We start from the raw sequence: 22,125 nt of genomic DNA on the forward strand, positions 1-22,125 counted from the left end.
GATCGGAGACTGCCCTGTAGACCAGATACATATCTCCCCTTAGTAATTTGTAGGAGACAGAATACAGTGATAGGGCTTTCAGTCTTTCTGTGTAGAACTTCCTGTACCTTCCTTGTGAGAAACCTCTGGGGTCACTCTAGCTGTTGCAGATGTCTGGCGAGATACATACAAAAGAGTGCATTGTACTCAATTTTTGGTGTGATGAGGGGTGTGTTAAGTAGAATTGCAACACCCTTTGACCTGGATGCCATGCCCTTACTTATGAGTTGTGCCTCTTAGAATGAATTTCTCACCACTGTGGACACATGGTGGTTGAAGTTCAGATTACTATCAAACTGAGTAACCAGATCAAGTACAACTGGGTCTACTGTTAGCGGAGTGCTGTCTGTATTGCAATTAGCTGGATTATTTGCTTTCTCAATGGGAATAATTATGCATTCTTTTTGGATTTAGTTTCAATCCATAGCTCTGGCACCAGTCATTTCCTTGCTTTAATCCTTTCTAAATATATCTATTGTTCAGGGATTCAGTGATTGTCCCCAATTTGCATTCATCCATGAACTTGGTCGGCCAAAGGCTGTGGTTATTTTCATTTTTGGGGTTGGCAAACTGTGTTGAAATGATTTTTACTGTGTTTTCTGTGAAAAAAGATACTTTTAAGACTGTAAATTTTTAACCAGCTTTTGCTGCTTGTTTTCCCTGGGAAAGAAGCACTTGTTTTCTGCTTGAACATGGAACAAACTGTCAATCCCATGGCCAGTCCTCCTCCTTCCGACAAAAGAAATAATTTAAGCAAACAGCATTCGCTTCCTTAGCAGGCTAGCAGTTTGAATCAGCTGCAGGTTGGTGACTCTGCTGTGGCCGTTAGTTGTACCTCAGACCACTCATCTTTTACCCAATCCCTCTGTTGTGGTTCCTACAGCCACGATGGACTTTGGGTTAGCCATGTCTTCTACGGCTGTTGGGGTATCCTGGGCAAGGAAGAGCCAGTCATGCTGGTCCTGGGAGAGGGAACAGGGAAGGCTTCACTGCTTTGTTAGTGTGTTGGTTGTGCCAATCCCTGGGGAAGCTGCTGCTGCCATTAATAACACTGCTGGCCTTGTTTATAATGTCAGAAAGAGAAAGAAACAGGAAATGAAACAGGTATCTACTCCTCCTCAAATCTCCTTGGACAGGAGTAATTTTCTGGGTCTGGCTCTGGGTTTAATTCAGTCTGTTGATCATTCTTATAAAACAGTTTCTGGTAAAAGAAAGAAGAATACCTCTTTTCCTGAAGACATTCAAGATTCTGAATCTGGCCAGGAAGATGAAAGAAAATATAGGGTTTTCTCCTCAGATTTCAGGATTCTCAGATTAAGACTTAGAGGAAAGCTCAGTTTCTGATTTTCCTTGTGGGGGTTATCTTTCTCTGAGGCTATTTCCAGATTGTTCAGTGTTTTCAGTCCCTCAGAAAAAACAATGAGCTGTTGCAGAAGGAATTTCCAGAACCTTCACCTGTTACTCCAGGTCTGTCAACTTTGGAGGCTGTATGCATTACTGTCTTTAAGTTTCATCATAGTCCACCAGCTGCCCCTAAAAATAAGATAGGATGTATACAGTTCCTCAGTCTTCATGTTTATATACAGTCTTCCCAAACTACTCCAGCAGCTATAGCTGTAGTTAATCATACTGCTGCTAAATATTTAGTTAATTCCAATCCTGCTATTTCTGGTAAGGATGGGAAGGTTATTGATAAGTATAGGAAAAAAGTTTATACTTCTTTAATTTTGATTTTCAAAATTTAGATTGCCAGGCTCATATGTTAGTTTGTTCTGATTAATTCTGAAAGTATGAGGAATGTTTTGTGTGCGGATTCGTGTGAGGAAAAATCTGCTTTAAATAATTGTTTTTTTATTGTACAAGTCACTAGCCATTGTTTACAATGTGTGTGTACAGTTCAATTGATACTTCTTCCTGGGGTATGCAACTGGTACTGTTTTGAGGAGGTTTGCCTGGTTGTGTTTTCAGAACTCCTAGATGATGATAAAAATGAGATTTTAAATTCTCATTTGGATAGTGATTTATTTTTTGGTCCCTCTGTTGCAGAGGTGATCAAAAAGTGAGATAAGAGGAATAAGCTGATACAGGGACTCTCTTAAGATTTTTCAGCCCCCCTTTTCCAAAATTTCTAAGGGATTCTGTAACCTCTCTCATCCAAATTTGGCAAAAAAAATAGTAATAAACAAACAGTCTCAACAAAATACAGGTAAGCAGATGTTTAGGAAAAAATGAAAAGTGAGAGCCAAAGCAAAGGACAGTCCAACAAGGCAGAATAACTATTTACAGGACCTTGCCCCTCCTCCCACCCTGGTAGCCACTTTTCCCTTCCACAAAGTTTGCATCTCCACTTTTCTCTTTGGCAACAGATGTTTTCAGACAAATGTTTTTTGAAGATCATTCATCAAGGTTACAGGTGGCAGTGGGAGGAAATTCCTCCTTTCCAGGGGGTAATCCCTCATCTACCAGACCAGATGTTTTCAGTGCCAAAGAAAGAAAATGCTTTGAGACTAGTCCTGGAACATTAGTTCTTAATCCTTTTTGTGATAGTGCCCAAGTTCAAACTGCTGTCACTTTGCAACGTTTTATCTCTTCTTCATCATTCGTGTTGCCTGGTGACACTATATTTAGTAGATGCTTATCATCACATGTCTATTCATCCAGATCTCCAGTGTTTCTTAAGGTTTTGTGTGTTTGGATCACATCATCAGTTTTCTGCCTTACCTTTTCGACTGTCCACTACATCAAAAGTGTTCACAAAGTGTCTAGCTCCAGTTATAGCTCATTGTAGGCTGCAGTATATACATTTTTCCGTATTTAGACAACTTGATTACCTTTGCAGAGTCTTTTTCAAAGTGTCAGGAATCTCTCTGTTGTGGGAGGATGTCTTACACAAGCTGTGATTCCAGGAGAACATTCAAAAGTCTTTTTTGACTCAACACAATCCTGGTCTGTCAGCTAGACACCTCTTTTTCAAAGACATTTTCTTCTGCAGGAAAATATAAGTCTGTATCTAGATCTGTTTTAAGGTTTTCCAGTCATACTTCTGTAACTGTGAGGAAATACCTCAGAGTTTTGGGTCTCACGGCATCAATGATGCTCATGATACCCCTGGCAAGACTCCACATGAGACGAATACAATGGTATTTGAAGTATGTTTGATACCAGAGCCAACATCCTTTATCCTTTCAAATTCTAGTGCTAGGATTTATCAGAAAGGAAATCACTTGATAGAGACAGCAGATATCTGTAAATCCAGGTCTGCATATCTGTTCCAAAAAGTGCAAGGTGTGTGGGACATCACATATTAATATAAAACTGATGCTTGCCCTGATCAGGGCACTCAACTCTATGAGTCATCTTTGGTCTACTGGACCTCTTCAAGTTGTTATAGTCAATACCACAGTCTTGTGGTACATCAGCAAGCAAGGGGGAACCAGGTTGTACCCCCCTTTGCAGAGAAGCCATATTAGCATTGGATAAAGCTTCACAACACAGTCTTACTCTACAGGCATCCTACATTCTATCAAAGCAAAACTGTGTTGCAGACGAGCTGAACAGCACAAGGGCAGACCGCCATGAATTGTAAATAGATCAGTGGGTCTTCCAAGATTTCATCCATCTGTGGGGAGTTCCTCAAATAGACCTGTTTGCCTCCTGTCTGAACAATCAGCTGTCAAGATTCTACTCTAGGACTCTATGCAGGGAGGCCTGGAAGATCGATGATTTCTCTTTTCCTTGGACAGGAATGTTCCTATATGCTTTTCCACCCTTTTCACTGATATCCATGGTGCTTCTTAAGATTATTAAGGAATCCGCCAAGATCATTGAGGTGAATACCTTCTGACCCACACAACAGTGGTTCTCCTTTCTTTCGTAAATGGCCAGAGACTATTTCACCCCGACCAACTTCAGCTGACTGCCTGGATGATAGGATCTTAATTCCCTTTAGGCAACTGTTTACTGACGATGCATAACAGGTACTAATGGAGGCAAGAAATCCTACTACTAGAAAATAATATCTTAGCAAATTGGAAAGGTTTTCTAGATGGTGCCAACAGCATAACCAGCATCCATTCAGAGCTAGTTGTTCTCAGGTCTCCCAATATGTGTGCAAGTTATTATCCTATGGCCTTTCTGGCTCCTCCATTAAGGTTCATCTGTCGGCCATTTCAGTACGTCGGCCCATAGATCCTCCACTTTCAAAGCATTCTCATGTCATAATGTTTTTGAAAGAGGTTTTGCATATAAGGCTTCCAAGAAAAACGGTGACTCATCCTTGGGATCTTAACTTTGTGGTGGAAGCTAACAATTGCTCCATTTGAACTAGCTAACCTATTATCCTGAATTACTTGAGGTTCTTAAACATGGAAATCAGTTTTTACTAATTGTTTTGAAGTCTGCAAGAAGGGTATCAGTGTTGCAAGCTGTTATGGTGAGTCAACCCTACTTCATTTTCCACAGGAATAGGGTTTATTTGAGAACTAATCCATCTTTTATGCCTAAACTGGTATCTGAGTTTACTGTAAGCCAGGCTATCAATCTCCCCATTGTCTTTCCTGTACCTAAAATGGGCTAGTCCATACTTTGGATGTCCACAAACAGAACTAAATTTTTCAGATCTTTGGATCAGTTATTCATTTTTGTGAAGGTAAGAAGAAGGGACAACGTGTTCAAAGTCAAAGCAGACTTTCCAAATGGTTATCTAAGTCTTAAACTCTCCACACCCAAACTATTCCAGGCAGGATCGAGGCCCATTCTACCTGGGCCTTGGCTTCATCTGTGTCTTTCTAGAAGCAGTCACTTGGTCCTCTGTATATGCTTTTACAAAACACTTTAAGCTTGATTTCTTCTCCAGGTCTAGATCAAGCTTTGCTATGACCATTCTTCAGGGGCTCCTGGACTCTTCTCTTTCCACCACCCAAAGCTTTTAAGTTATGGTAATCTACCATATAGCTCAGGCTACTGCAGCAGTGATCATTATGAAGAACATAGCACACTTGTGTAAGTAAACATATCATAACAGTAGATGTTTGAATAACCACTCCTGCAGCAGCCACTCCCTCCCTCCATCCCCCATGTTTCTTGGTGTGTTTTTGCCAGGGTGTGGACTTTTATTGTTGCTAGCATTGACCTTTCAGAGCTGAGTTCCCCCTGTCTTTGTTGATATGAAAGCTCTGAAGGGCTTGGTGCCTAAACTAGTCTTTTTAGTCAGCTCAGCTCAAGCTAATGTTTTGGGTGTAGATGGTGCCCTGAAGCTTTTGAAGCTGGCCAGCTGTTATATCCTTGCAGAATATAACCCCTATAGCTTAGACTATTATAGCAATTACCAGTTAACCTCTACTGTTATGGTAAGTTTACTTACACAGTTGTACTTTTTTTTGTCAGGGCAGAAGCTAGAACACTACAGAGCTCTTCATACTACAGATATGCACTGCTGCTCAGGTTTTGCCTGAAGCAGATGTATGACTTTAGATAAGACTGAATGGGTGTGCCTCTCCTTTATTTTAGGCAGAGAAATTACAAAATAAACCCTTTCCAAATGGATTGCCAGCTACACCATCTTTTGCCATGGGATGTCTTACCACTCAATTGAAATTCTGTCAGTCATTGGGCTGTCCTCAACAACCACAGTTTCTTACAAGAGCTTGCTTCAAAATGTCTCCATTGCACATGTCTGCACTGCAGCCATTTGGTGCTTGTCTCTTATCTTCTACAGTTGTTATTGTTTCTGTCCTGACTCCTGGAGTCAGGTTTCCTCTGGGACATCTCTACTTCTACTCTACTACTAGTTCCGCTGCGGTGACCCCTAACTGGGAAAAGCCAAAGACAGCAACAACCCATAGCTCATTTAAGTCCTGTCTTTTTAAACCTCATTTTTCCCCAGTATGTATTGTTCCCACAATTCCCATTTTTTTCTTATGTAGTTTGCTCCTATCGTTTTTCTAGAGATGTTAGTTCCAGTTGTTTTATCTTCGTTAATATATTCACTACTTCTAGTATAGTTGGTTTAGATTCTGATTTTGATTTTCTAGTAATTGCTTTTTTGGCCGTCACCATAACTGGGTGAGTGTTTACAATTGCTGTTGTATTTGCTGTGCATATGTGGTGGAGAGGGATGATTGTTTTATAAATTCTTCTATGCACTTGTGATGCTGTTAAGCTTTTCTGCCTGCACTTAGCATGCGTTTCTGGGGTTTATGTTAGAATTGCTCAGTGCAACCAACTGGGGGAGGGGGAATTGTTTCCGAGTGAAATTTGTTTTTTCTCTGCTGCTGTGACACAAATTAGTTTCCACTTGCACTGATGTTCATTTCTTTTTTCCTCTTGTGCTTGTGTTTGGTTCTTTTTTTTTTCTGCTTGTACTGATGTACAATTTTTTTTTCATTTGCACTGATGTTTAGTTCTGTAATTATGAATGGGTGGCACGGTTCAGTTCTTCGTAATGTAATACTCAATTTTTCTGCCTGTGCTAGCATTCTTTTTTTTTTTTTTTTTTGAGGTTACAATAAAAAGGGTAATAGAATTGTGGTAATTTGTTTCATTTGTCTTACGGTCAGATTGTCCGTTTTTTGTTTGGCAGTAATTATGGAGTTTGTATGATTCATTTTTTGCCTGCATTTTGGGTTTTTATACTTGAAATGATCGTGTGGCGATTTGTGTGAGAAACTATAGGGCAATTTCAGATTTCTAGTTTTCCTCCAGACCTGTTAGAGTACAGAAGACTGTCCACTAAAGAATTATGGCGGCTGTCCTCATTGGTGCTTACCCACCTGTTGAATGTTTTCTTTTTAGAGTGGTGTGGTTGAATTGGTAAGGTTAATTACTAGTAAAACATAGGATGCAGTCTACAGTATATGTCACTTGACCGGCAACTCAGATACAACTCCTTTTTTCTCAGGGTTATACTGATCATTAATATGGCTTTGTTTGGGGGGGGGGGTGCAACAGTGACATCACATTGTGTATTGCAGCATGTAGAGTCTTGTAAGGAAGGCTGCATCACAGCATGGTGTTATCATGTATTTAATGTGGCAAGAAACTATAGCCATTCCCAAGGAGTGCAACATAAAGCATCATTCCACTACAAAGCATGCAGCTAAGTTTGACAACATCACTGGACAGTTGAGAAAATACAGAGTAAAAGCCCTGCAGCAAAGTTTTAAAATCCAGCAGTCGTTTTTCAAAGTTTTTTGCTCAAGTAGTGAAGTACCATCAAAAGTCCCGTATCTGATAGCATAACTAATAGCTAAAAGAGAGAGAAGCCATTCTCAGATGGAGAGTTTGTGAAAGATTGCCTTAAGGTATTTGCAGCTGTGGCATGTCCGGAGAAGTTAACAGTGGGAAATTGGAAACAATCGTATCAGACATTTGCAAAATATGTGGAGGACCTGTTACTGTAACACTTTAATTTCTTCACTTTGGTAGTCAGTGGAAATACTGATGTTGTGGATGTTGCTCAATTAGTTGTAATTGTTTATGGATTCAACAGGTCTTTTGATGAGCTGGAAGAACTGCTGGAGGTTTGTGTAATGAAGGGCACTGCAACTTCAAAAGATATTTTTAATCGGGTGAAACCAGTACTTGAGAAAATGAACCTCAGTGAAGTAAAACTGTGGGATCACATCTAATGGTTCTCCCTCCACAATTGAGAAGCAGAGTGGATTTGAAAATTTAATGATGAAGTCTGTGCCACAGGAGCTCATGGCACATCACTGCATAATCCAGCAAGAGAACCTGAGTGCCCGAACACTTGAAGTGAAAGAGGTCATGGAAAAGATCATTGCAGCTGTTACCTTCATAATGTCAAGAGGTCTGAATCGCAGGCAGTTTGAAGCCTTTCTTGAAGAAGTCGCACAGCATGATGATGTGCTCTATGTCTGTCAAGTTCAGTAGCTGAGCAAGGCAGTAACACTAGGCAGGGGTGGCATGAGGAAATAGTCATTCATGGCTGATAAACGAAAAGATGCCAAATTTTCAATGACAATTTGTGGTTAAATGATCTTGCTTTTCTTGTAGACATCACCAAGTCGTTAGCCAACTTAAATATGAAACTACAGGGAAAGGATCTCTTGGCAAACAGACTACATGAACATTTAATCATATTCATTCAAATGACAGACCTGCTGCAGATGGATTTGTCCAAGTAGAAAGTGTTTCATTTCTCAACCCTAAGCACAAGATTTGCTGATATAGTCAACTCCCCAAAATAATGTTCTCTACAAGTCAAGCTCATTGAAGAATATAAACGTAGGTTTGTGGACTTCCGTAAACAACATAACATGAAGACCTGCGGAGAAACACTTCCAGAAGTTCACTGCACTGCTTCTGATACCATGCAGTTAGAACTCTTGTGAGCTTCAGAACAGTGACTTCCGAGAACCTTTACAGGAATTCGTTTGAATTTTTACAAATCTCGAGTACCTGTTTCTGCAGAAATATATCCAAGTATGTATAGAAAAACACTATGAGATTTATTGCTATCTTCTCAGATGTAAATGTGCTAGACGGCCTTCACATTTCCACTTCAGCATTTAGAGACCCATTTCCAGATGATTCCTGCACTGTTTCTGACACCTTGAAGTTAAAACTACCTGAGCTTCAGAACAACAGTGACTTAGAGAACCTTCACAGAGAACAGTCTTGTGAATTTCTACAAATCTCCAGTAATTTTTTTTCAGAAATATATCCAAGTGTAGAAAATGCTGTGTTATGAGATTTACTGCAGTCTTCACAAATGCAAAGCTGGCAGATGCCCTTCACCATGCCACTTCAGCATTTGGAGACCCATTTTCAATTAATCCCTACACTAGTCCTGATACCATGTAGTTACAACTTTGTGCGCTTCAGATCAGTGACTTAAGAGAGCCTTCATGGACAGCAGTCTCCTGAATTTCTGCAAATTTACAGTATTGTTTCTGCAGAAATATGTTCAGGTATTATAGAAATTATGTCATGTGAAATAGCATAGTCTTCTGCAAATAATATCCTTGATGTTTACTGGACTTTTTTTGCCAGCATGCACTGTTGCGAGCAACACTTATCCAGAATAAAGAATGTGAAAAGCAAATTGACATCTATCACATGGCAGGTATGGTAAGTAGCTCCCAAACTGTAAAGGTTAGACACCCCTGGTCTACAGTGTTGGATATAACAGAGATCTTCTTACTCTGTTATTGCTTAATAGGCTTCTCATTCCATCCTCAGCTGTTGGAGTTCAGTGCAAGTTGGGCAGTTTTATACTGGCATATTACCATGTAAATGTCAAGTCATCATTGCTGCTCCTTGGTCTGCAGGAAAGGTGCTCACTAGTGGTTAGACCTCAGGGGCTAGACACTTGGTGCAACTGAATGTGTCAATGTGGAGTGCATGCGTGTAGATTGTGGGAACGTTCCAGAAAAGTGCCTGATAGAGAGGATGAACAGAGCTGAAGGGGCCATCAAGGAGGGTCTTTCTTTGATCTGCTGATATGTTAAGAATGTATCTGTTATTTTCTCAATTTATGATGTGCAAGCTTTGATATTTGTGTAGGTTATGAGAATGACTGAGGTCAATAAATCTCTACTCTGTATGCTTATTGTTAAAATATCCAGTAGGTAAAGGCAGTATAATGTGACATGCAAAAAAGAGCTTAAAGCATGTAATGCATTTAAGTAATATTTTACAAAGCCAGATTAATCACATTTATTTTATTGTGCCACATTTGTGACTGTGATGTGTTTATCTGTTGTTTGATTGACAGATAAATGAACTTATTTACACATATCCGTCGTTTGCCTTGTGCTGTTGTGTCTAAAACGTTATATGTATAAAACTGCATTTGTGAAGAAATGAAAGTGGTACAAATAGTTCCTAAGGTCATTTTAAAAGTGAAAAGTTGACTTGATCCTTCCACAGCATCCACTGAACACACACACAAACACTCAGTGTACCATTACAGTTTATATAGTTACTTTATGATATGATAATGTTCATTAGTACAGTACATAAGTTGCAGTAATGTAAGGAAGTGATGGCATAAGTTTGAGAGCAGGTTTGTAGTTAAGAATGTGCCCTTGAGTTGGATAACTGTAGTGCAGTAACACATTTTGAAATTTTATGTTTGGGTATTTTTCACTGATAAGCTGAGCCCAAGGATAATGCTGAAAGCTCCGAGGATACTTTCCCAACATTGCACTGTGTTGTTTGTCTCAGCTGAAAAACAAGATGCAACTCTGAGATGAGGCAAACTAGCATATGTGATTGGGGAGGCAGTGTACATCAGTGAGAAACTAAATATTGAGGGAATGGGAATGAGGTTAAGCACCAAATTTTTGTTAACAGTCAGAGATAGTTCACTGGTACTGTAAAAGCATGTTTGTTAAAAGAGTTGCTAATGTTGGTCTCTGTGCTACACTTCAGTGTTGTCATCCCTTCTGGGTGTGCTGCACTTGTGCTTCAAATTTTGATTTACTTATTCAGAGTGTTTCAGTGACCAGTTTCTTTGCATGACATATTTTTGATATTTCTACTTCCTTCACTCCCTACCCAGCCACCACTATCATTAGACTTGCCCATCCTGCACCTTCTCCAAGTTTTTTTTTTTGTGGCTACTTAATAGTAATTCTAAATGTATCCCTTCACTGGGTAGCCATCCAGCTGCTTGGAGGGCAGAGCCTGATAGCTCCTGTTTACTGTAATCAGAATCAAGGATCCAGTGGGCTGGGAAGAGATTCTTTGGGAGCTCTCTCTGCTGTGACTGGTCAGGATCTCATGGTGTCAGATCACACGATTATCAAAATGTCAGATCACGCAATGAGTACAACTCAGTGTCGCATGCTGTAGATGTACAGTCACTCTCCCCTTGATTTTTTTGTTTGCTGTCTGCAAGATTCCCCTTTTTATCATAGATTGCTCAAGAAAGTGTTAATTTGCTGCAGGAATAGGAGAGATGGCCGACAGCCACATCGTCATTACCATGGCCTTGCCCTTACAACAGCCTGGTTTCATTCCTGAGTCCCCGTTAGCAGAGATAGTCATCTTGTCTTTGCACCAGTGGGGCAGATTTTCATTTTTTTTTTTTGTTGCCCAGTTGGTGATCATGGACTGCAGAGGAATATAAATATGGCATACTTGGTCAGAACACTCAGAGAGAAGCCATGCTAAAAAGTCAGTCTGTCTGCATTATATTATATTATATTATATTATATTGTATTATATTATACTACACTATATTAGGCTTGATCTCAATGAACAGCTCAGCATTGTTTTTGTTTTGGGCATATAACCCACAGGCTGTGTCGAGATACACTATGGGAGAAAGGCATCTCCTTTTTGTGTACAACCGACTCACTTCATAGGCTTCAGTAACATTTAAAGGCCTTCATCTACATGACCATGCTAGATTAGTGCACTGTTATTAATGTAGTATTCCCACCTCTTCAATGCTGCTACTTCAAGCTGCTTGCATACATCCCTTTATAGCACTTTCAGGTCATCGGTGAGGTACCGTGACACTGTAAGCTGCAGTTATTTTCAGCTGTAGTGACTGGTTTTCTTAAAAGTGCCAGACAACTTCCACTGAACAGTGTTGAAAGGTGATTCTGCTGAGAACTTGATGTAGGGGGAGCATTGTACTTCAGCCTGTTTGCGGTCATTATAGAACACAGAGTATATTTATATTTGAAGTTATGGACAGTTCTGCACAGCACAATTGCCATTTGTTTGTAGGTATTTTAAGTTCCACAAGAAAAATGCCAAGTAAGGGATAGAGAATTTGCTTTACTTTTCACAGTTAAGCACTTTCATTACCAGTTGTTAGGACTTCTTCAGATCTTAGTGTTTTTACTGGGAAACTTGAAATACCTGTGTGTATTGTTGGTTCGTTACTTTTCATACACTACGTGCTCCTTTCTGGATTCTCAAGTACCTTTCATCTTAAATTCATTTAGTTACTTGGCCTTTGGTAAGGTGCATTACTTTCAAGCAGAACATCTTGAGAAAATACACTCTGGCTAAGTTAATTTGAGATAGAGATTATTGATGTGGGCATGAGCATTTGAGTCCCACAGTCACTTCTTGCATCTTCTGTGATTGGATGCAGATTATTTGTCTTTGCCGTGCTGGAATACACATAGAAAAAAAAAGTTTTGTTATTGCTTATATCTTCATCTAACTGAAAGAAACATCTACATTGTTATTGTTAAAAGAAATTGTAGAGTAAGACTTATTGCTAAATACAGCTGCTGAGTAAAACAATTCCATTTAATTTTAAAGGTCCTTAAAATCTTGGTGCAAGCTGTAGTGGATGGAATTGCTGACCACAGAGGAGAAACAGCAACAAAGCTGAAAAGCAGATTACAGGAACTATTTGGCAGAGTGACAGCAAAAGTGACCAATGATGCAGAGATCTGGAAGCTGTATGCTAAACTGTATGGCGATGGTAAAAGTGAAAATACAGAAGAGAATGAAAAAGTATGTACAGTCACTTCTAAAAATGTTAGACAGTATTGTGGTTTCTAAAATTATTTTATTTTGTGAATCACAATATTTTATATTGTATAAGATAGTCAGTGTTTAGGTTTTACTCTTGAACACGCCTTACTATTTGCATGTGAAGTATCACAGGCGGTTTCCTTTTTCAGCTAACAATTTGTTTGCTTTTTGAGTTTTTTTTTTTTCTTGGAACCACCAGGACCTTGCCTAATTTATTTATGTATTTAACATTTGTTTACAGGGACCGTCTGACTTGGACTGAAGCCAATTTTCAGGGGAGGCCTGGGGAGAAACGCTCTAGGTGCATGTCTTTGTAATGTGGGAGAAAGCCCACTCGCACACAGAGAGTACATGCAGACTCCACACATAAGGCACCCCAGCCAAAAATTTAACTGGAAAACCTCTTGCTGTGAGGTGACGACACTACTGCTGCACCACTGTGCCGTCCACTGGCTAGTGATGACTTCACTACAGACATCCAATTGGCCCATTTGTTTTAAGGACATTGGAGTCCAACATTTCTGTGCTGGGCGAGGGCCTTATGACTTATTCATTCCCACAGGGAGTCTTACTCAGCTCTTCTGTTCCTCAGTGAGAGTCAGTTGATAGGAAGTGGGCCAACCTGCCCTTTCCTGATAGGGATCACCCTCTCCCTTTTGGTAACTCATCTGAATTCACTGTTGGTGTCTCCCAAGAGATAGCATGCCTCCACAGTCATAATTCCATTGGGCTTTACTGGTACTAAGCACCATGACACTGTGTTTTTCGCTTGCTTTAACAACATTGAGGCAACACCAAGTGTTCCAACTAGATGTCACAATTGTGGCAAACCAGAGCCACTTTCATTGACCTAGGATAAGTGAGCCAGCAACAGTCACCCACTTCCATCCTCTCTGGTCAGATCCTGCAGGAACCCAAGCCACTATTCAAACTCTGGACACCTAGGGCATGTCAGGACCCTATCATTCTGTGTCTCTGATCTGGCTTGACTCTCTACTTAATTTGTCCTATCCTTCCCAGTTATTTAATAAAGAGAGTACATGACAAGTGGGATGCTGTTTTGGGATGATTATTGCATATAAAGCTTGTGCTACATGTTTAATGCAAGATGTAAAATTATGTGTTTACCACATATGTTGCACATCACTTGTCAGAATGAGTAGTTCTTGAGAAGTATATGGGAGAGATGCAAGAGCAGTAGGACTTCTTTGAAGGGGTAATTTATGCAATCCAGCATTCCCTTCTTTTTACATCATTGCACCGATTGTGGTTAAGCATGCATTGCAAAAACGTGTGGGAAATTGATTAATAAATAAGTAAATGGTTGCACTGGTACGTGGATGGCTGTTTAAAGAATTTTAATAATTAATGTGCTTTGCAATTTATGTTATTTCAACTGTAGTAGACATACTGCAGCTCAGACCCTTTAAAAATTCTTCCATTTGGTTGTGTTGGTGAATTAAAGTGTACTACTGTTGGACAACAATAATTTATCTTAAATGTACTGGGGGCTTCTTTCAAACTGTAGCTTTGAAATGGTCCTCACCTGGAGGTGTTTTCACTTTTTATTAACTGTTTCATGTATTCTTTTCTCCAGGCTCTTCAGTATTTGGCTAAAGCTCACAGATGTAATACCCAGGCAGATGGATGGGATAAAGATATGGCCTCATTTAAGGAAGTTGCTAAAGGAGCAATTGAACTTGCCTACGGTAGGACATGTTTGTGTTATTGTGCAGATGTTGAAAAGTATTATGTCACATTGCCTAACAAAAGGCTATTTTGAAGCTTAATTTGCAGGAAACTTTCAAGCTTGTTTACAGCATTTCTTACTAGTAATGGATCAGCACTCTTTAGTAGTTACTTCCTTTCACAGAAGGCGAAGGTCACATCTCGTACATATTCTGCCATATGGGCGGTGGTATTCCAAGTACTGTAACTGTCTGACTTTTAGCTGGCTCTGTGCCATTTAACCATGTGCAATATACCAAACAGACATATTGAAGGAAACTTGTCTGTAAGGCTCATTTCTCATAAAGACAGTGAAACCCTTAACACTGGTTTGCACTGAAAATTTACTTAAGCCTACCTGTCTTCTGAAATAGTGGCAGGTCTTAAGGTATAGAGATATCTCCTGAGAGATAGACATGTTTTGGGCGGTCTTTTCTTCTTGGCTATTTCTGATCTTAACTAGTTTACTAGAAACATTGTCTCAAGAGAGAGACATATTTATAGTAATTTAATTGGACTGTGTGTTATTCAGTGTTACGTTCTTTGGTAGTATATGGTATAACCTGAATGTGTTGGTATATTACAGCTCCCTCATCTCCTGATTGTAACTGTGAGACTGTTAGATATCAAAAGGCACTTTTGCACTTAGAAATAAAGGCAACAACAGTTCCTATATATTTTTTTTTTATTTAGAAGTTAACTAAGCAACTGCAAAGGTAATTTTACATTTGTGCAGTGCACATGGTTATAGTATGTTTTAACAGTTTCCATTACAGAAGTGGACCATTTAAGTGAATATGTGAAAAAAAGGAGTACAAATACTGAGTGATGGGGGGGCATGGCCCCACCCCCTTCACACAGACATTTTGCTCCTTTAATCTGTTTATGTAACGGAATGAGCTCAGAGGTTGTTTAACCTTCGAGTAGGCTGTAAACTTTCATGTAAATGGTAGAATGCATTTTAGGGCATAGATTCAGCTTTGTTGTGTGCAGAGATACCCATTGTGTGACGTAATGTTATTTCCACATGTGTATATTTTTTATTTAATGTATGTATGTATGTAGTTGTATAATTATCATTTGTTAACCACATAAGTGTGACTGGTCCGAGGATGTCTTTCATCTGTGACCCAAGTTAAGCACCAAACACAGATTAAATTTATACAGTAGGATTTGCAACAACCATCTGTCAGAATTTAACAGACAAAGCTCAGTAAAATATATTTAGACAAAAATACATTGCAGAATTAATCTATAGGATATATGACTAAACAGCAAAGCAATGTTTATTGAAACCACTTTCACACAAAATAAATAGTTGACAATGCATATCATAACTCTAACCAAAAAAAATAGTGTTTGCAACTACTTCCATAAAAAATAAACATTGTACATTATCAACTGTAAGTAACAACAGTGAAAAAAAACAGTGTTGTTTCGGGGAGTAAGCATCCTGTACTCCCACAAGAAGGGCCACACCACCCACACTCCCTCATTTAGTTTCATAGGTATATACTAGGCTAACTACTACCAGGGCCTTTATAAGCCTAGCCGTGTCACCCAACCCAATTGGATCCTCTGGTAACATGTGCATCTGTAATTGGAGGGGTATGTTAAGAGGGATATATTAGTTAAGAGGTTGCTAAATGTTATGTTGGGGGGATGTGTTAGGGAATGTTTACTGTTGACCTCTGTGTATAAGAGAAATGGGGGGCCAGCCCGGGGATGAATTTATGATTACCCATCTAATGGTCAAGGTTATGTTTGAATACTGTTAGAGATGGACTGTGCTTCATGTGGATGGGTAGCCTATTCCAGAGCTTGGGGATCGTTTGAGTCACATATCTGTCTCATCAGGTTGTTCTGTTTATGTTGTAAGCAAAGTCCAAATCTCTGGATCTAGTGTTTCTGGTGCTTATGATTTGCAAATGTGCAATAGCTCTATCAGGGTTGGATCTAATGTTGCTTTATATTGTAAGAACAGATTGCTTCTCAGCCTGTAGGAAACTGAGTAGAGAGACTGTGCTTTAAGGTGATCTGTATAGGACAGTGTATTAATAGCCTGAATTTTCTTGGTGAGGAACGCCTGTAGGTATTGCAGTTGTTGCATTTGCTTGATCAGGTACATGCTGATATGGGATGAGGATAGTGGTGTTATAACATCCCTGGACCTGGATGTTATACCCTTACTTATAAGCTGGTCAACATAGAAGGATCTTCTTACTACTGGCTTGGCTACGTGTTGGTCAAAGGCCAGATTGCAGTCTGCATATGTTCCCAGGTCTGTAACTATTGAGTCAACTCTAGGAGTGTCTTGTAAATGAAGCAATTTGCCTGGGTAGACATTTTTCCAAAAGGCACTATAATGTACTTCTTTGCATTGAGTTTTAATCCATGGCTTTGGCACCAGTCATTTGTATGTGCTAGTCCCTCTTGCAGGATGTTAGTGTCATGGGGAATTTGATAGTTCGCAGTTTGCAGTCACAAAGTTGATTTGACATTAGCCTTGATCTCTGAGAAGTAGATACCAAACAGGAGTAGCACGGAGCCCTGTGGCATTCTACTGGAGACCTGCCTCTTGGGGGAGGTAGTCTCACCAATCCTGACATCTTGGGTCCTGTCTGTGAACCAACTGGAAATCCAGCAAGTTGTGTAGAGACTTTTGCCCAGTTCAGTGAGTTTGTTCACAATACCTGAGTGGGGTACTGTGTTGAATGCCTTAGCCAGGTGTAGGTAAGCTTGGGCTTCTTTTAAGCAAACCAAACTGAAATAGGTCCACTGTCTGTAGGTTGCCAATTTCTTTGTTGATCATATCCATAATAATTCTTTCCATGGCTTTCCATATTAGACTAGTCAAATTAATTGGTCTGTAGTTTTCTGGGTCGGTTGATGGTCCATCCTTGTGAAGGGGATAACTGTGTTGCCATTCTCCATTTGCATGGTATGTAGCCTGTTTTGAGGCTCTGGTTGAAATGTGGCTGGAGTGGTCCTGATATGTAATTTCAAGCTATTTAGGAGGCAACCTAGGATATTGTCGGGCCACATCGAGACTGTGTTTTAAGCCTTAGTGAGCGCCATTGTAACCTGCTCCCTGCTGATAGTTGGGGGAGTTCACAAAGGGTGGCAGGAGAGGAGTTTTGGGGTAGGGTTTGAGCTGAATTTGTCAGCCAGCAGATTCACCACTGAAGGTGGTATCATTTACTACCAGTTCAACACACTGTTGCATGTTATCTTTGAGGTTTTAGCCATAGCTGTAGAAGGCCTTGTAATTGTCTTTAGCCTGGGAAGCTGTCTTGACCTTCTAATAATTATCCTTGTTGGATTTAATTAGTCCTCTAAGCTTCCTGTTTAGTTTTATTAGTGAGCTCTTGTCCTTATCGGAGTTGCTCTTTCTGTCTTTGGCCATAACTTTTTTTTCTTTTGTTGTACACCCTGTTAAGTTTAGGATACCAGCAGTGTGGTTTGTTTTTGGGGTTTGTGTTAAAGTCCAGGAAATGTTGTGCTTGCAAGCTGGTGGCAGTGTATGTTTCCCAGTCTATAGAGGGGTAATTAAAGTCTCCCATTAATGGAGCATTTGGTTGGATGGAGAGTGCCTCCAGTAGGTCTAGATAAGAGCTATGGGATTCTTGAGGCAAAGATAGTGACCTTTAGCTTGCTAAGATAAAGTAAGGGACTCTAACGAAGGTGATTTGTAAGTGGATGAACTGCTGAGTATCATCCTGTTTAACAAATAGTGAGGTGTTCTTGTTGCTAATGTAGATTGAGACACATCCACCTTTCATCCCTGTCTGTGTGGCTGATGGCCTATATATGTGGAAGACACTGTAGACATACACTGCTGGAGTACTTTTTGCAGCTTTAAACCATGTCTCGGTAACTGCACAAATATCTGTATTATCCAGAGTGAAGAGAGCCTGTTAGGGTATGGAGTTTCTTGTTAAGGCTCCTAGCATTAAGCATTAACACCTTTAAGTTCCTTTGAGTTTTATTTGATACATCAGTAGGTTGATAACTTTGGCATTATCTAAAAAATGGCTGCAAGTGGGGTGGATAAAATTTTAGCCAAAATCCAGAAGCCTGGGAGAGGGGGGCGCAGGCCCAGGCCATCTTTGGCAAAGCAACATGTTCTGTTGACCATGTCCTCCCATACTGACAGATATTGAAACCCCCTGGACTGATGCCAGAAATTAAGCCAGTTGTTAAAGTCTGTCATTTTTTTTGTTCATACTGTGGCATCATCCTTGGTGAAAGTAGAACGCTGCACAGTGCACATACCGGTCTGAGACACATATTCAAAGAGGTCCATAATGTCTCTCCTCATATCATCCAGAGAGGTATGTCTCAGATCATTTATGCCCACATGAAGTATGACAGAATAATACTGGTACCTGTGGTGCAGTGACTTGAGGTGTGTGTTTAACTTTGGGGATCCTGGCACCAGAGAGGCAACTGACCATAATCTTCTCCTTGTCCAGACTGGTAAGTGGGCCATCTGTGTGTTTTACAATGGAGTCCCCTGTGGCAAAAGTCCTGGGTAAATTGTTTGCTTGTCTTATGGGCTTTGTTTTCAGGGGCCCATTGGGTGTATGCTTATGTGCGGTGTTTGATGTTGCTTTTAGTGTATGCTTTAGGGATTGTTGAAGGTAGGCATTGTTGTTTGCAGGCTTAGGAGGTCTTTGAGGCTTGGAGAGATTGCTTTCTAGTGCCTCAGCATAAGATGGTCTGTGTGTGGGCACTGTATGTGCTGGATGTAGTGTGTGTTCTTGACAACCTTGTTTATATGTGAGATTTTTGCCTCCAAGGAAATTGTGTATGAACATGCCTCTCATACTGTGTTGGTTTCTTTAAGGATTAAAAGGTTGTCAGTGAACATGAGACAATAGCTACATTGTTTCAGGATGCCAGTATTAACCAAGCTGTTTATGGAAACATTGGGAAATTTCATATCCATGTTGTCTGCCCTGTATTAGGGTGGGCTGTTAGGGTTTGAGGACTGGGTTTTACAGAAGTCTTCTATAGTCATCTCTAGGGTTATGGACTAGATGTGAATAGTGCTAGAATATAGTATTAGTGCTATCTGAAGCACAAACTAGCTGCTGTGCACTTGACTTTGTGCAGTGTTTCACTAAAGTACAGGTTACAGTTCCAGTCCTAGGTTTATAGTTAAACTTCTGAGTTTTCCATCTGAGATAAACTGGACAACCACCTACTGTCCTTAGATGGAATATCCCAGTCCTCTTAATATAGAAGCACAAAAAACATTGCTTGAGACTGTATGCTACCACAAAACAATAGAAGTACTAAGTTTGTACCTGGATAGCACTCGAGTCAAGGAAGTCAATTTAGAGGCGCAGGCAAGTACACCAGGAATTGCTAAGCTCTGTGGGAAACTACCAAGAGCTTCTCCTGCACATCAGATTTATACAGGCACTTAAAACAAAGGAAACTGCAGAATCCATTTAGTAGAGCTAAAATTGCAGGAATACAACAGTTAAGTACCAACAAAGGTACAAAGTAGTACCTTACACATTAACACTGCCAATAAAGCTTCTCAAAAATGCAGTTCTCAGCAGCTGGCAAACAGTACCATATCCGGGGTACTTAAAAATAATTTAAAGTGCAAAAATAGACAGATAAAGCAGCTAAATGGAATGCCAAACAGTAAAATAAATCTTTTATTTGCCAGGGATGGCACAGAACTTATTGAGGACCCTCTCAGAGTGCGGCAAGGATGCTAAGGAGATGGGAAGTTTGTGAAAATGATGATTTGTAGGAAAGGAGATTAGTTAAAAGAGCAATACTTGTTTGTACTGGACTCCTTACACAACTGACAATAAAATCAGTGGGTGAAGGAGGGACTTTGGTAGTCAGATTACCATAAGGGGTGAAAGCCAAAGACACTGGCTTTTAAAATAAAAACAGCAGCAGCAGAAAGATGGGTGGGTTGTGGAACAATTCAAGCTGATGTAAGAAACCAGATAAATCAGGTACTGCAGTGTGTCTTCCCTAGTGTATCACATTAGTATGTGGCCAAAATGGCCAGGAATATGTTTTGGATCAGTGATATGTAGATTTAATTTAACAAAGACTAGGATAGCAACCAATCTGCAAAACGGAGAAAAAAAAAACAGATCCAATAGCTTTTACAAATCAGCCAAGCTCTTGCCAAGGTAAATTGTGGATGCTATTGCCGGTACTTTAAACAATACTGTCTCAACTAAATAGTCCCTAAGAATGGAGCTGAGAGTTGAGAATTTCTGTGTATGTCCTGTTTTCATTGTCTTCATAGATCCTAGAGTGCATGTGTGTGTGTGTGTGTGTATATATGTTTATTTTATACATATATAATCTGCTTTAATGTCTGTGGGAGTGTGTGCGTGTACATATATATATATATATATATATATATATGTGTGTGTGTGTGTGTGTGTGTGTGTGTGTATAATATATTGCTCACTGCCACTGTGCTGTTTTAACCCTTTGCAAGGTATCTCAGTTGCATTTTTTTCCCTTAGCAGCACTCCTGTGTGAGTGAGGCCCTCACCTGCAGCTACTGTAGTGACTTTATCCAGGCCTACTCACACCTATAGGTACTCTCCTCAGATAGTACTCACTGTACTGTCCCTGACCTCTCTTCCACAGATTCTGATAACCATGGATGGACAATTTCCTGTGGTTTCTCCTGCTAGTCTGGTTGATATGGGCATCCAGAGACAGTGTAACAACTGCCTTATGTACACAGACAACCCTCTAGTACTACCACCTAGGAACACACTATGTGAGAGATACAATCTCATTAAGAACCTAGAATTTTAGCAGTCTCAGTCACAAGCCAGTACAGATTGTCAGATAGATACTGGTTGTCTGCACAAACACTATGAACACCACACCTCTATCACCACTCACTTCTGTACAACACATTCCTACATATGTGGGAGTTCTCAACAAAAACATACCTAAACAAGACAGAACTCTGAAGCAAAAACACATGCACATCACAACCCACAGCACCAAGCATCACACATAGTGCACATGTCTGTGTCTCTCAGCTTCTGAGGCCCAACCACAAACCCAACATACTAGTCATAGGAGACTCTGTCATGAGATATACAGATGTGCCCCTCACCAGGTTAGACAAGGAGAAAGTCACGGTAAGTTGGTTGTCATTTGCTGGATCCACCATATCACGTACTCACTCAACAACAGGTACTGTATCTTAACAACAGGTACTGTTATGACTCTGTCATAGTCCATGTTGGTGTGAATGATTTAAGACATACCTCTCTGGACTATATGAAGAGAGACATGATTGAGCTCGCTGAATGTGTCCCGGGCAGGTATAGCCCTAGCTTTAAGCAGCATCCTACCATCACCCAGAATGATACCTCAATACAAACAGAAAATGATTGACTTTAACAATTGGCTTAGTTTCAGGTGTCATTCCAAGGGGATCCAGTACCTGACAGCCTGGGAGGGCATGCTTGACAGACCACAATGCTTTGCCAAAGATGGCCTTCATCTGTCTCCCCTGGTCTTTAGGCTTCTAGCAAAGGCTCTTGCCTCCCCCATAGTGCCTTTTTTAGGCAAAGTCATGAGCACAAAATTACAACATGAAAAATTCTTATAAACAAAATTTAAAGGCCGTGCTGCTAAATGCTAGGAGACTTGGCATGAAACTGCCCTCGTTGCAAGCATGCCTTGTCCTGGAGAATTATGACATTTGTGCAGTCACTGAAACCTGGTTTAAAGCTGTGGAAAGCATCCCAACCTTACTAGGTTACTCATCCTACTATACTTTCAGACCCCAAATGGAGGGCTACAAAGCAAAAGGAGATGGAGTTTCAATATTTATCAAAGACATACACATCTCCAGGCTGCTCAAATGGT

General features: G+C 40.2%; 1 protein-coding gene across 2 annotated transcripts in view; it reads left to right on the forward strand.

Annotated features, from left to right (window-relative positions):
• The window catches only part of TTC27 (tetratricopeptide repeat domain 27), a 2,723,583-nt gene that overhangs the window by 2,504,982 nt on the left and 196,476 nt on the right, over nt 1–22,125 (forward strand). For both annotated transcript variants that reach the window (XM_044058498.1, XM_044058490.1), the window contains 2 exons: nt 12,292–12,489; nt 14,108–14,219. In XM_044058498.1, the coding sequence (XP_043914433.1) occupies nt 12,292–12,489; nt 14,108–14,219 (310 nt within the window). The remainder of the gene's footprint in view (nt 1–12,291; nt 12,490–14,107; nt 14,220–22,125) is intronic.

The sequence above is a fragment of the Protopterus annectens genome, chromosome 1.part2 (genome assembly GCF_019279795.1).
Source record: "Protopterus annectens isolate FY-2018-M chromosome 1.part2, PAN1.0, whole genome shotgun sequence".
Classification (NCBI taxonomy): Eukaryota; Metazoa; Chordata; order Ceratodontiformes; family Protopteridae; genus Protopterus; species Protopterus annectens.